This window comes from Mytilus californianus, unplaced genomic scaffold (assembly GCF_021869535.1).
Source record: "Mytilus californianus isolate M0D057914Y unplaced genomic scaffold, xbMytCali1.0.p SCAF_7, whole genome shotgun sequence".
Taxonomy (NCBI): domain Eukaryota; kingdom Metazoa; phylum Mollusca; class Bivalvia; order Mytilida; family Mytilidae; genus Mytilus; species Mytilus californianus.
This window is the reverse complement of record NW_026262723.1, coordinates 26044244-26057911: the sequence shown is the minus strand read 5'-3', so window position 1 is coordinate 26057911 and position 13668 is coordinate 26044244. Positions and strand designations below refer to the sequence as shown.

At 30.8% G+C, this 13668-nt stretch overlaps 2 protein-coding genes across 4 annotated transcripts in view; both read left to right on the top strand.

Moving 5' to 3' along the window:
* LOC127708906 (uncharacterized) overlaps positions 1-13668 on the top strand; it is an 82081-nt gene that overhangs the window by 18893 nt on the left and 49520 nt on the right. The gene's annotated exons all lie outside the window — the stretch shown is intronic.
* The window catches only part of LOC127708907 (uncharacterized), a 46394-nt gene that overhangs the window by 3404 nt on the left and 29322 nt on the right, over positions 1-13668 (top strand). The window contains exons 4-10 of one of the 2 annotated variants that reach the window (XM_052214066.1): positions 478-640; positions 2893-3045; positions 3950-4141; positions 5653-5802; positions 6599-6766; positions 9053-9125; positions 9711-10072. In XM_052214066.1, coding sequence (XP_052070026.1) covers positions 478-640; positions 2893-3045; positions 3950-4141; positions 5653-5802; positions 6599-6766; positions 9053-9125; positions 9711-10072 — 1261 coding nt within the window. Of the gene's footprint in view, positions 1-477; positions 641-2892; positions 3046-3949; positions 4142-5652; positions 5803-6598; positions 6767-9052; positions 9126-9710; positions 10210-13668 lie in introns of both variants that reach the window. The other variant, XM_052214065.1, reaches the window with a different exon arrangement.

Below are 13668 nucleotides of genomic sequence, written 5' to 3'. Positions count from 1 at the left end.
AAAAGGTGAGATGTTAAACAATTTCAGAAAGACAACCATAATCTTGAAATAAATGCCGCCAAATAGAATAATGTACACTGGTAAATGAAAATAATGTTGTTGTGAGGTATACAGTATAAATGGAGAACGGAAATACTTTTTACAATATAAATAATTTTGTTGTTCATAGTACGAGAACAAAAGTGAAATTTTTTTAAGTCATACCAAACACTTACCAAAGGTGGTATATTTTGAAAATAGAGAGACGAGATATATAACACTAGGTATGTAAACATTAAATAACAAAAAAGCATTACAATATGTATCAACAGGTCAAATTAACACAAATGTACGATTGGAGAGTACTCGTAGTTATTAAAAGCAAGTTAAAAGCCAAAATAAAATTAATAATATAAGTATATTATGCAAATGAAGCGATTGAAACATGAATTTAATCATTATAGTTTCTGTTTAATGTTTTGTTTTACATTTGGACAGGAACAATTGTGTGTGTGTTTGAACAAAACAGATATTGAAGAAGGTGGTTTCCAGGGTGTAGTCACAACAACTGATTGCATTGCATGTTGTACATCGACAGATCCATGGCGTACATGTGGATCATCGTCAGATACATATTACTCTATTTATGAACATAACTTAGGTAAGATTAATTTGCATTACCAGCAGTATGTAGATATGTTTTGACTATCTTACGTTCAATTAACCGTAATATAATCATTTAAAATGTATAGCCAACCGTATAACAAATTTATCACACATGGGACTTTTCCTATCACGTTTTGTAAAAATAATGAACAATAACATACCTATTCATAAATAACTGACGTCACTTTTTATTGTAGACATGACGTCATGAATCCCATACGGATCGTTAGGCGGTCACTACGTGACGGCGTAAAAAACTAATCACAACGTCACTATTTATCCGAGATGCGATAATATGTTGTCTCCAAGTTGATTCAAGTATACATGATGACATTTGTGACATACGGTTGCTACATTCACCATGATAATTGTTTTGTTAATCGATATGTAATAATTGTGTCACACATGCCATGTTCAAATTATCGTAGTAATAATTCCATATTCTTTCTCATTATTGTGTCATCATATATGCACTTGATTAACACGACTGGTGTCACATAAGGGGAGGTACTGATTACCATTCTAAGCACACCAGATAGCATCCAGTTTTTGGTATATGATGTTTGTATATCTAAGTGTGTATTTGTCTTTGGAGTATTTTGCAGACTTTTGTTTGCCCTTTTCGTCGTTTTTAGTTTATTATTATGCCATTGATTGGGTGTTTTATTTTTTTTATCTTTTATCTTATTTCTTTTTAATAATGAATGAAATATGATTACGCCTCTCAATTAAAATTGTTCAGCTGCGATATTGATAGAACCATACAATTCTAAGGATCTGTGATGTTGTCTGTTAAATATTAGGAAAACATTTCTAAGAAAGAACATTCACCCCCAAAAGTTAAACGTTCATACTATCCATGCAATACATATGATGTGAAACTGTAGTTCAGAAAAAAAATGTGCGCATGTTTGAGATTTATAAATTCAAAAGATGCAAAGATTAGTGTTTTAATTGTTTGTGCGTGACTATGTGTTTAGTAGAAAACAAATATATCTTGGCTGAGGTTGGTAATACTTGTTGGTGCTTTTTTGTTATTAACAACAGCTTCAAACTGCGAATAAGGTTTCGTATTTTCTATTCGCCTGATTTCGAGCATCACTGAACATTAAATGTGAAAATGGGCAACTGGTGCAGCAAAGTTGGTACCACATATGTTGCTACTGCATTTCCTTTTATTCGTATTTCCTTTATTTGTATTTGTTCGATCCATGGATGTATATTAAATGTACTTAAACCAGTAAAATTTGGATGGCAATTTACTTTTGCGGAATAATTGAAGAGTACTTGATTGAAAACTCTCAAGTACTCGACTTTTTAGATGGTATCAACACTAGCAGTTTTCAGTGTATTGTGTTTTGTGATTGTATTGTCTTTTTTAGTATTGTCGTACCCTACTTAGTTCTAAGGAAACCAATAGTCTGTAAATAAAGGATACATGTTCAACAGCTGAACGTTCGAAAATCATCGGTGTTTTTTTTCGCAAATATTTTTTGTTTGTGATTTGATAGTATTGATTGTGAGCATTTTGAGATCTGGTACATGATGCACTTCGATTGTTCCTATCTTATCTATAACGATGAGCAGTTTCAAACGAACATACTCGTTTTTGAATTGACGTCTAATTCTTTAAATTAATGTTAGAATCATTTTAATTTTTTGTTATGACATTTTAGGTGATTCTTACAGACACAGAGATGTGTGTTTAATGTTTGCTTTATTATGCGTGTCTGTATTGCAACACCAATATATGTTTTATATGTTTTCTGCATCACAAACATAACATATTATCACCTTTACATTTGACTATTCGACAATATATATAAACTAAGTCAAGACCACAGATGATGGTTAATTCACTTTTGTGGCATATGTTTTGTTTTATAAATGTAGACTCGCTATCAACAAAACAGTTAACACTATAATGCGATAAGGGAGAAAAATTCCAACGAATTAAAATCATGTTGAAATAAATTGCGCGGGAGGATCTAAGTATCAATCAAACTTGCACTCGACTACACAATCTTCTAAGTAAGTATTCGAGTATTCGTTGTCATCGCCATTACAATCGACAAACGAGATTTATGGAATTATACACTGTTTTATATCGTCTTATTTTCTTATATGTTAATCAATCAATAAAAACATTCCCAATTTAGGTTTGCGTCAATGAACAACGATAATGAAAAATTCTTCTTTTTATAGTAAGTGTTTAATACCATGTTCAAATATATCATTGATCTTTAGAACCGTATGGCATTCAGGACACATTCAATTCGTGTATTAAGAAAACAAAGAATGAATGTTCAGAAGATGGTTCAATTGTCCATTCGTGTATAATAGCAAAAAAAAGTTGCGTCGACCGAACAGAAGACTTTTGTGAAAATCAACAAGACGCAGGTAGGTTCAATTTTCCAGAGAGAAAGCGAAGCATAGCAATATTTCAGGTAAGTTTTGCAAAGACGGAAAGTTTTATGCTAAACAGTTCAAACACATGACCAATGAAAATAAATAGTGAAAAGCATGCTGAATATATCATAAATTTAACTAAGGCTGAGTTTGTAGATTCTTAAATGCATAGGCAAACAAGTTGTGATAGGAGTTTTCATACGTTATCTTATTTTTCATCTATTCCCTAATTTGCTCTTGACGGACAAAGTTTGATATGAACTAATTTCATTTTTTAGAAGTTTTGGTAAATAAAGCTTTATTTAATACAGATTAAACCTACTGGACTTTATTAGTACATTTAGGTATAACGAAGGTGATATTTCAATGTATTTCTGTCTTTGATCGGTTTAAAAATCTAAACTAAACGGATTTTAAGTTTTTGACGTCGGATGATTAATTATATTAACTGTGCAACTTATATTGAATTCGACGACGTGGATCAACTAAGGAGCGAAACCCTATAGCTTAAATTGATATATTGTTAAGCGAACGAGAAAAACTATTGAGACCTCATAGTAACCCCAGATATAATCCTTCGATGAACGAAGTACGTGATCGCATTCATTTTGTAAAAACAATGCTAGTCTTATATTACAATGACACAATGAAACAAAACGGTTTGAATGATCCTGAGATTTTTAGCTATCCGTTTTCACACATGTAGATGTGTAAAATATCTGTATTGCAGACTGACAGGTATAACGGGTGCACAAAAATTACACAATAACAAGTTATGAAAGATAATATCATGCTCAGAACCATATCTATATTTGCAATCTCTAATCCGCTATAACCTCTGACATTACTGTTTGGCATTGTTTGAGTTGTGTATTTCTACTTTACTTTAACTTAGATTCAACTGTAAACAATTGCAGAACTGACATGAATGATTCGACGTGCCCGAATATTGAAGCCGCACACAATGATTCCAGCTTGTCGTCATATTGGTTGACATTTTACAAATCTACTATCTCTGTTTGGTTGGATGAATCCATTGCTATGCGCATACTTGATAGAAATTTATCCTGCGATCTTGGAATTTCCAGTATGTTAAGTTCTAATTCTATTTTAAATTCTTCATACAATGACATTGACGTGACATGTCTGAGAAAGCATGTAGTATATCTGGCTCAGACTTACTTCTTTAATATATTCTTTGCTGACACCATCAGGTTATTCGAGAGACATTCTAAACGGCACGATGATTTGTCTTATATAATCGATTTGTCGTCGCAGTCATTTTATACCATTGATTACAAGCAATTTTATGTTGACATTTGAAATATGGTTTTTGTCAGTTTTACAAACTCAGTGAAAGACACTAGATGTTAACTGTCAAATGCACAAATAGTCGACACAATACAAAATGATCAAGTAGTCTCGTATTGCAAGATAGCAGACCGCGATAACAGGTAAAAGCATTCGCCTTGGTAAATGTAAAATCTAAGTAGTGTCGATTTCATTCATTTTTCGTTATAACTGGTATTCATTTCTATTAGTTCTTGGACTTAACAGTAAAATATATTTATGATTTTTAAACCAAACGCTAGTAAACTCCTTTTTAAGCTCTATCTCACATTTTTCATTCCAAAACGAATCATCAAATTCCATTCCGACCAAAAAAATAGTGTGTTATGTTGTTTTAATAAAAACTGTGATGCGCTTCTTATGACTGGTTTTTCAATTTTAATAATAATACCACTTATGTATATGGGTACTCTACCATTTGTTTACGTTGATTTATTAAATGGCGAATTATAAACGCTTAATTCCCGAAAACGAACTAAATTTCGATTCACTCTAATTTATATCGATCCATGTACATGTGTTTAAAAGAAATAAACAAATAAATACCCCATGTACACATGCATCACAATTTATGATTTTTGGTTAAGTTGCGGTAAAAAAAATCCTATATTCGAAAAATGGTTTTACTTGAATTGTTACGAGGAAAAAACCCTGTCCAAATTTGAGAAGGGCATTTATTTGGCAATTTATTTTATCTTTCTCTAAAAAAAAAGATTCGTTTTTTTCGAATATCAACAATTTAATGAAACTTTTATAATACATATAGCATGTTTATAATTTGTTTGGTTGTGATGTACATGGTCACGGGGCTTATGTTACTGAAAAATAAAAAATAAACACAATCTTTCATAGCAAATACAATAAAATAATCTGATTTTGATTTTAAAATGAATTTTTTCTGAACAATCTGAATACACCTAACGACAAATAGTATGTTGCTAGTTTAATTTTAGACGTGTTTGTAGTTATATGAATTATACTTGGTAAACTTTTTTTAAACCGTAAAAATAGTTTTGCAACATGTCCACAAGGGATGGTCAGAAATCCACACCTGCCCTAATTTACAACTGTGAGCTGCTTAAACAAAACATAACTAAAGTGTCTGTACATTTTCGATGCCACAATAAGTATTGTAGAAAATAAACATATACTGAGTCTATATTTTGAACATAATGTAATAAAACATGTTCAACTTGCTGACATTTGTTTAGCTTCATCATTTATTGATGTATTATTGGATATTTACAGGTATACAAAATCACAGTTATGTATTCGTCACAAATTCCAACGGAGTAAAATTACAAAGTAGACAATGCAACAGTTCTCAGTCAAAAATTGCTTATACAGGCCTAGATAGATATTTTTCGTTGTTTTTCCAAAAGCAAAACTGTGACACAGGTAAAGAAGGGAGAGTTTATGAAGATACATCACCAGTTGTAATTATGTTATCTTAATAGTGTGGGGAACAATGTCCTCAGAATAAAAACACTTGCATTCAAATATTGTTACCAAAACGAGAAAAAATAAAGATGTATCAGCCATGGCATTGTATCTGTTAAAGTGTAATGCATTTGTCTTAACGATACCATTTAACACATACACACAAAGTATTTGCTAGTTACAGCAGAAATCAATTTATAATACATATGCTAATCTAAATCATATTACTGCGTCACACAATGATCTATTCGACAAATTAGCAAACATCGTTATCGGAATATTTTCTTATATTTGTTAACGTAATCTGCTAACGTTATGTTTAAAGTTTGAAGGCTGTTATGGCGTTCAAGTACTAACTATGGAATGGAACTTGAATGGGATGCATCACTCATCGTGCGAAAGTCCAAAAAAGACTGAATATACCGACTAGAAATACCTTTTAAACGATCCATACATCTCAATAAAAGGACGACTGACAAGTTAAAGGTGTGTATGAATACGAGGCAGTCGTATTGCGGAAATAGTTTTAAAAAGAAGGGTATTATCTTTTTCTCTTTTAATTGAAAACCTATTATAATGTTGCAAACATTAGCGTACATCTTGCGATAAAATCTAGTTTGATCTTCCACAACAATGCAATTAAACCTTACATAGATATATAGCTCATCGTACTATTATACATGTTATCTACAGAGAAAATAAGAATACGCTATGTTTGTGTTGATTGTAATTTAGATTATATGTTCTCTTGCAGAGAAAACCACTAATGGCGACATAAGCACAATCACAGATTATATGAATAAAGAAGAGTCTAGCAAAAACTACGAGCAGAAATTCCCAACTGACAGTGGAAACAACACTACAACTGCAAATAGTACTATAAGTGAAGAAAATGATGACGAAATATTTCTGATTCAAATGGGTATGTACTGTCTTAATATGAAATAATTTAAGGAGAGATATATTTCGCAATTTTATTTTGTTATGAACCAAACAGTACCTGTTGACATTTTATTTCAAAACTCGATCCTTTGAATAAACGTAATCTAAAATGTTCCAATTCAGCACTGTAATTAAATCTTTGAATATTGTTTTTATTGGTATAAATATTGATTTTTTTATCAGTAAATTTAAATCAAACTGAATATTATTCTTATATGCCACATTTGGTCATTCGTGCCTCTTCAATCCGTCGACACCTGTAGCTTAGCATTTCACAAGATTATTGTTTTTTTTTCTGATTGTTAAAGATGTCTTTACAATAAACCAATTGGATGTTGGATTAATACTGATTGACATTTAAGTCTAAGATGCATGAAGTAATTTTGGCTTCAAACTAGCTGTAAGTAACCGCCAGTACTATCAGATCTATATTTACATATTTTTTTGTTTTTGGAATGTATGAATATCTTTTACGTCCGGCCTGTTTTTTTATATTTTTTTCCTATTTTGAACATTACTGTTACTCCACTGCCCCAGGTAAGCGGAAGTGTTTTACGCCAACAAACTAGTTTAACCCGCCACCTTCAGGAGTCTGAAATTCATTCGTTGTCGTTTGTTGTTGTATATCATATTTTGTTTCGTTCTTTATTTTCTACATAAATCAGGATGATAGTTTCTAGTTTGAATGATTATCGTTTTACATTTGTCATTTCGAGGCCTTTTATAACTGACTATGCTCCATAGGTTTAGCCCATTGTTGAAGGTCGTACGGTGACCTAAAGTTATAAACGTTTATGTCATTTGGTCTCTTGTGTAGAGTTTCCTCATTGACCATCATTACTGTCTCCTTATTTTTATTTTAAATGTAAGGATTGATGAACAATATAAATGTCAATATAGTGTTTTGTTTACAAAATTACTGATTTTAAAATGTTAATAATCAAGACGTTCAATGATGAGACTTCCCATTAAAGAAATGTCAAGCTTAATGTAACAATGTATGTCATCTCATTGATTGACGGCAATAGTTTTATCTTTTACTTTTGTTTGTATGGAACGTATTGAAAGATATATTACTTATGCCGAAAACATGATACTGTGTTTATCGTACTAATTAAATTGCAATATTTCATTGGCACATCCACATTTCGCATTTTATAGATATGAATATAACAGACACGATATAATAAATTACGCAGTTTAATATGTTGTCGAACAGTTATGAGTTATGTGATTAATATTGCAATATTGTGCATATTCTTGAACAATACATAAACATTTAATTATGTATTATAAATACGATACCGTTTGCTATGATTTTATAATTCTTTTAATAAAGTTACTTTATTACATACGCTCGGGTTTAAAATTAAACTTTTAAACATCTTAAAACATCAATAATTCCTTGGTTTATGCTTTGAACATTTATAATGAGAAGTTATAGTTTTGATATTCGAATCAACCGGGTATAAGTTTTACTTGACATAGTTTACTATTTGCAGCCAGCTAGTATTGTAGTATTAAAATAACACGATTTACATAGATTAGCCAACATATTTAAAAGATCAATTTTGCAAATAATAGAACTTACGTGTATCTACTTTTTGAACGTGAATCATCTCTATATTTTTATTATATGTAGCATTGTCATATAAATGTAACATTGCATCGCTGTGTGTCATATGATTAACTTAATTGTTGAATGAACATATATGGTGTACACAATTAAAATATAGATTTTGTAATTTAGTTTTGGCTTGACATATATGCTGGATAACTGAGTTTTTCACAAGCCATGTATGTTTAAATGCAGTTATAATTTACATTACGAAATGTGTACACTAAAAAATAAATAATTCATTGAATCTTCGATTCTCACGTTCGCCAAAGTGTGTTTTGGGGATCATATATGGTGATATATGGTTTGATTTTCATACAACGTTTGTCATTTGCGATTTCAAAATTTTTTCATGTTTTTTTCGATCAATTTTGATTAAAAATGTGTTATCAAATCGTGTAGATGATGCTTCACATTCATTGGTATCTTGTTTTTTTGTTCAAACAATCCTTTTGTTTTAGACATACAAGCATTAGGTCTGAAATGCAATTGTCCTTAACATTATCTTTTATCTGTTGGTCGATGTAAATAGAAAATCTCGAGTTTGTATTAACAAAGTACAGGTATTAGATACATTAGACAAACAAATGAAAATTTAAAGAGATTAACATGGTACATAAAAAAATTATATTTGCTCTCTTTTTTCAGGTTTTATCCTTGGTTCGTGTGCTATGGTAATGCTAATTGCAGTTCTTGCATGCTGCATTCGCATTACGAGGAGGTAACATTATATCTGATAATTTATTTTACAAAAGCCATAAAAATGAGAACATAATTATAAAGACATTTTTTTTCGAACAAAAAAGAAAATACTTTAGGAGTTCATGTTGAAAAATGCTTTCAGTTTTAAATGATGAACTTCAACACGAATAATAAAGTTCAAACATTGTTCAATATATATTAAAGACTCTTATCTAAAGAAACCTTCGCAATTTATAAAAATTTTATTAGTGAATAAATAAATTCGTGGGTTGTCTTTCAAAGAAAAAGTCAATCACTCATATGAATAAACAAGACATCTAAATGTCAACATATACTGAGTAAAATAAGTTTAGCAACATCTATTTTCATGTAAACACTTTAAATTAGATAATTCCAAAGTCAATTAGACAAAAAAAATTAAAACTTGCATCTAATAGTTAATTTAGTTTGCACAAATTATTGATTTATTCAGAGGTGTACAATTATAGTTTATTTTTGAAATAGAGAAAAAGACAAATATTTTTTGCCCATTTTTTTTTTACTCAGTATAGATACGTCATTTATTTACTTCATATAGGGGAACATATACATTTCCTATTTCAAGGTCTGTAGAAAATATTGTCATTGCCATGGAAGGACCTCCACAGCACACCATACCAATTGCTGCGTTGGCTGAAAATTATTCCACTCCTAAAGACAAAGCCTCCACATGTAATGAAATTGAAGGACCGCGTTCCTGTGCAACAGCATCTTGTCGAAACACGAATTACCAAAAGACGGAAAACAGTGAATATCAACATCTTGATTTCACATTGCGATCTGAAACAACGCCACGCTTCGCGGACAACAATGAATACCACCATGGTAGAGCTAATGTGATCAGTGTTTTCGAACAGCCGTGGGACACTGCAACCTCTAAAGTGAACAAATTGTTTTCTCAGATTAGCAAAAGCGTTGTACAAAAAGGTCAAAATATGCGCAAATCCTTAATCAAAAGGCGCGCATCACGATCTGGTAGTCCAAAATTAAAATGCCAAGCGAGTGATTATTGTGATGCTTGGCAAACACAATTGAACAATCAACAGTTTGTATTCGATTCTGATGTGGATAATCAAAGTAATATAAGTATAGACGAAGCTATCGTCGATTCCAACAAATATAAGTCCGAACTTAGAAGTACTGACAGTGCATTTGCGGTTTTACCGTATTCAGAGAGAATAAACGTTAAAAGTACACACATTTATGACGAACCAGACGACAGAAGAATGTCTTTAAAAGAAAGACTCTTGCATATGATCTCAATAAGACCACTTAAAATGCCATTTGGTATAGAACTCGATTTAAGAGCATCTAGAAGCAAATCTAAAATTTATTCTTTAGCAACATCTATTGATGAAAAAGATGAGAGTGTAGCTTAAAAGTTGTAAAATCTTAAATCATATAGCTGTAATGTAAAACATATATCTGAGAGTTAGTGTAAATTAGTGCAATTGTCCAATAATTAATCATGACAAGAATGTCAACCATACCAACGTATAACATCAATACTGTCGGAAAAGTGTATTATTCGGAAAGGAAATCAACGAAACACTGAATGTTTTTTTTTTCTTGAACTAATCAAGATATAAATTCCAATAAAAAAAAAATAGCCTCATATTACGTGTTTTGACCTATTTTTTTTCCCGTTCTTTTTCTTTTTTGTTGGTGTTTTAGCATGGTTCCATTAAAAGATATTTGTTTAGCATGTTTAGTAAGGGTTGATTTTTAAAAACAACATTACTATGCGCATATAGATACATTTTTGTAATAAAGCATCACTTAATAACATTTTAATAGTTTCTGCATGACATATGGTGTAATTATGAGCAGGTTCTTTGTTGCCAGGGCACAAGCCTGCGTCTCCCAGTACCATCTATAAATTACTGTATTGCTATAATCTACAATACAACAGCTGATATTAGTGTGTAGAACATTATAAATTCATTCAATCAGATAAGATTTTTTCTCTGTCATGTTTTGATCCATGATTATTTATAATCTCATCTAGCCCACTTTACCTTGCACTAAGCGTCCTTTGTATGTCGTCGTCGTCCATCGGTATCAATCGTCATAAGTCGTCAGTTACAAAAATCTTCTCCTCTTAAACTATTTTGCCAGAACACCATTGGGGTTACTCGTTTAAAAAAGTGTCCGATGATCTCGGTTGTCAACCAACATTTTGTATTTTTGCCTTTAACCTTGAAACCTATAATAGATAGAGAGAAACTGCACGATAAAACATTTGTGTAAATTATTATCAGCAAGAAAAGATCACCCACAAAGAAATTTTAATCGTTAATTAAAGTCTAGTCTACAGTGTCAGATAGTATACGATGTTGAAGACACACATATACCTATATAGATGAGCGACATAGGGCCTTAAGAGCCTCAACTTTATATTATAGTCTCACTAGCCAAGTAGTCATCACTTCTGTGTTGGCATGAATTATCACTGATATTGTCATAATTATAGCTTAACTGTTTATAAAACTTTGAAATTATCGACATACTAAGGATGTTCTTGCCTAGGAATAGATTATCGAATCTGTATTCTGCAAAACCATTCGGAATTTTGGGTCCTCAATGCTTTTGAATTTCGAATGTTATTTTGCCTTATCAAAATTTTAAATGGTATACACTTTGTACCAGTACATTCAGTAGTGGTTGATTTAATCTTCACTATTTCAAAAACAAATATATCATTTGAATTAACGAGTCAAAGAGAGGCGAAAGATACTAAAGGGACATTCAAAAACAAAGTCAAAAATAAACTGACAATGCAGTGGCATAAAAGGAAAAGACCAAAAGACAAACAATAGTATACAAAATACAACATAGAACACTAAAGATAGTGTAACACGAACCCCACCACAGGTGGGGTGATCTCAGGTGTTCCAGAAGATTTCTGTTAATCATCGATATATTCATTTAGATTAAAAACAATATAAACGAATAAAATGACCAGTCAGGGACATTGCTTAAACGAGTAATTTTTGAAAATGTTGAAAACGAGGCTATTTTAGATATTACTTATATTAGTAACTTTTAAATTATTTTTAACGGTATTCTTTCATACATATTTTTCTACCTTTAACAAATTTTCACAGTCATCTTTCCCATGAAATATAAAAACTAATCCTCCTGAAAGACTAATTGCTTTTCTTGATGCATTTATTTTTCATATAGATGCTTTTGGGTCAAAGATTGGTCTATTTTGGACTATTAAAATATCACTTTCCTTGCAAATCTTGCAGGTAGACAGATAGAAATAGATAGACATTTGTGATTTATTTAAGACTTGACGTTATTTATAATTTGTAACCCAAACAATTACCTATGTTCCTCAAATAACTGTGATTACTAATTCTTTCAAAGATGTATAAAATAACTTATTCAAGTAATATTTGTATCATTATTTTCAAAGTAACCTTTTACAATGTATCTCTATACTCCTCTCAAATTTGATAAATTCCTTATTTTATGTCATAAAATGATGTAAAAAGTCATGAGTAATTTAATAATTTTTAAAAACGAAAATCACCTATTTAAGTAACTGTAAAAATGTTTGAGTAACGCCCTTGACTGCTGTTTGAGTTCTCACTGAAAATTATATAAGAGAATATCAACCCACTCGGCTATCATTGGTTTCGATTTTCGTCTCTGTGTCAGTCTCGGTTTCTATTTTGATTTTCGCTTGTGGTGGAAATGTCTATTTGTATGACTACGATGACTATTGAAGGGATATAAAAAGCAAAAATGTGGATCCAGAGCAGTCAAACTAGTACCGTTACACGTTATAAGTGTAATACAAATTTGATATCATTAATGTATCTGAATGTCTCATGAAAACTGTCCAAGTACGTGGCAGGTGCGCTCGACTTTAATATTAATTGACTAGGATTGTCAGTTTTCCTACGAAGGTCGGTTGTTCCTTCCGAGCAATCATCTACCAATAAAAACTGACCGCCGCGTGGATGTCGATATTTCGTTACCTATATTATGTGGCTTCTTATTTTATTTTTTTAGATACATTTTTCTTATTTGTTGTTATATGACATAAAATACATTGGCAGATATATAATTGGTACAATAATATCACATAAACGATACTTAATTTATTAAAACCACATTATCAAACAAAGCTTGTCAATGTTTCAAATTCTTAAGAAAAAACGCCTTTTGTAGAAAAAAAAACATTTAATAGTTGGGTTAGGTAAAGGTCGAAGATATATGTTTTTAAAAGTTTCATTGAAAGTATTGAACTCATAGGTAAATGCAGAGTATCTGTTATATAAGGATATGAATAATTAGCAAGTTTAATCAAATAAAACTAGCCTTTCAATTAAAATCAGAAACATTCATTTCCGCATTTAACATTTTATTAGTAATATTTTTATATTTCTTTTTTAACCCTGAAAAGTAAAACAATACAAAAGTTCCCCATCAGAAAAAAGTTGATAAATAATAATAAATATCGAATACAATTTTACATTAATTTGCTTCCGAAATAAGCTTTTAATTGA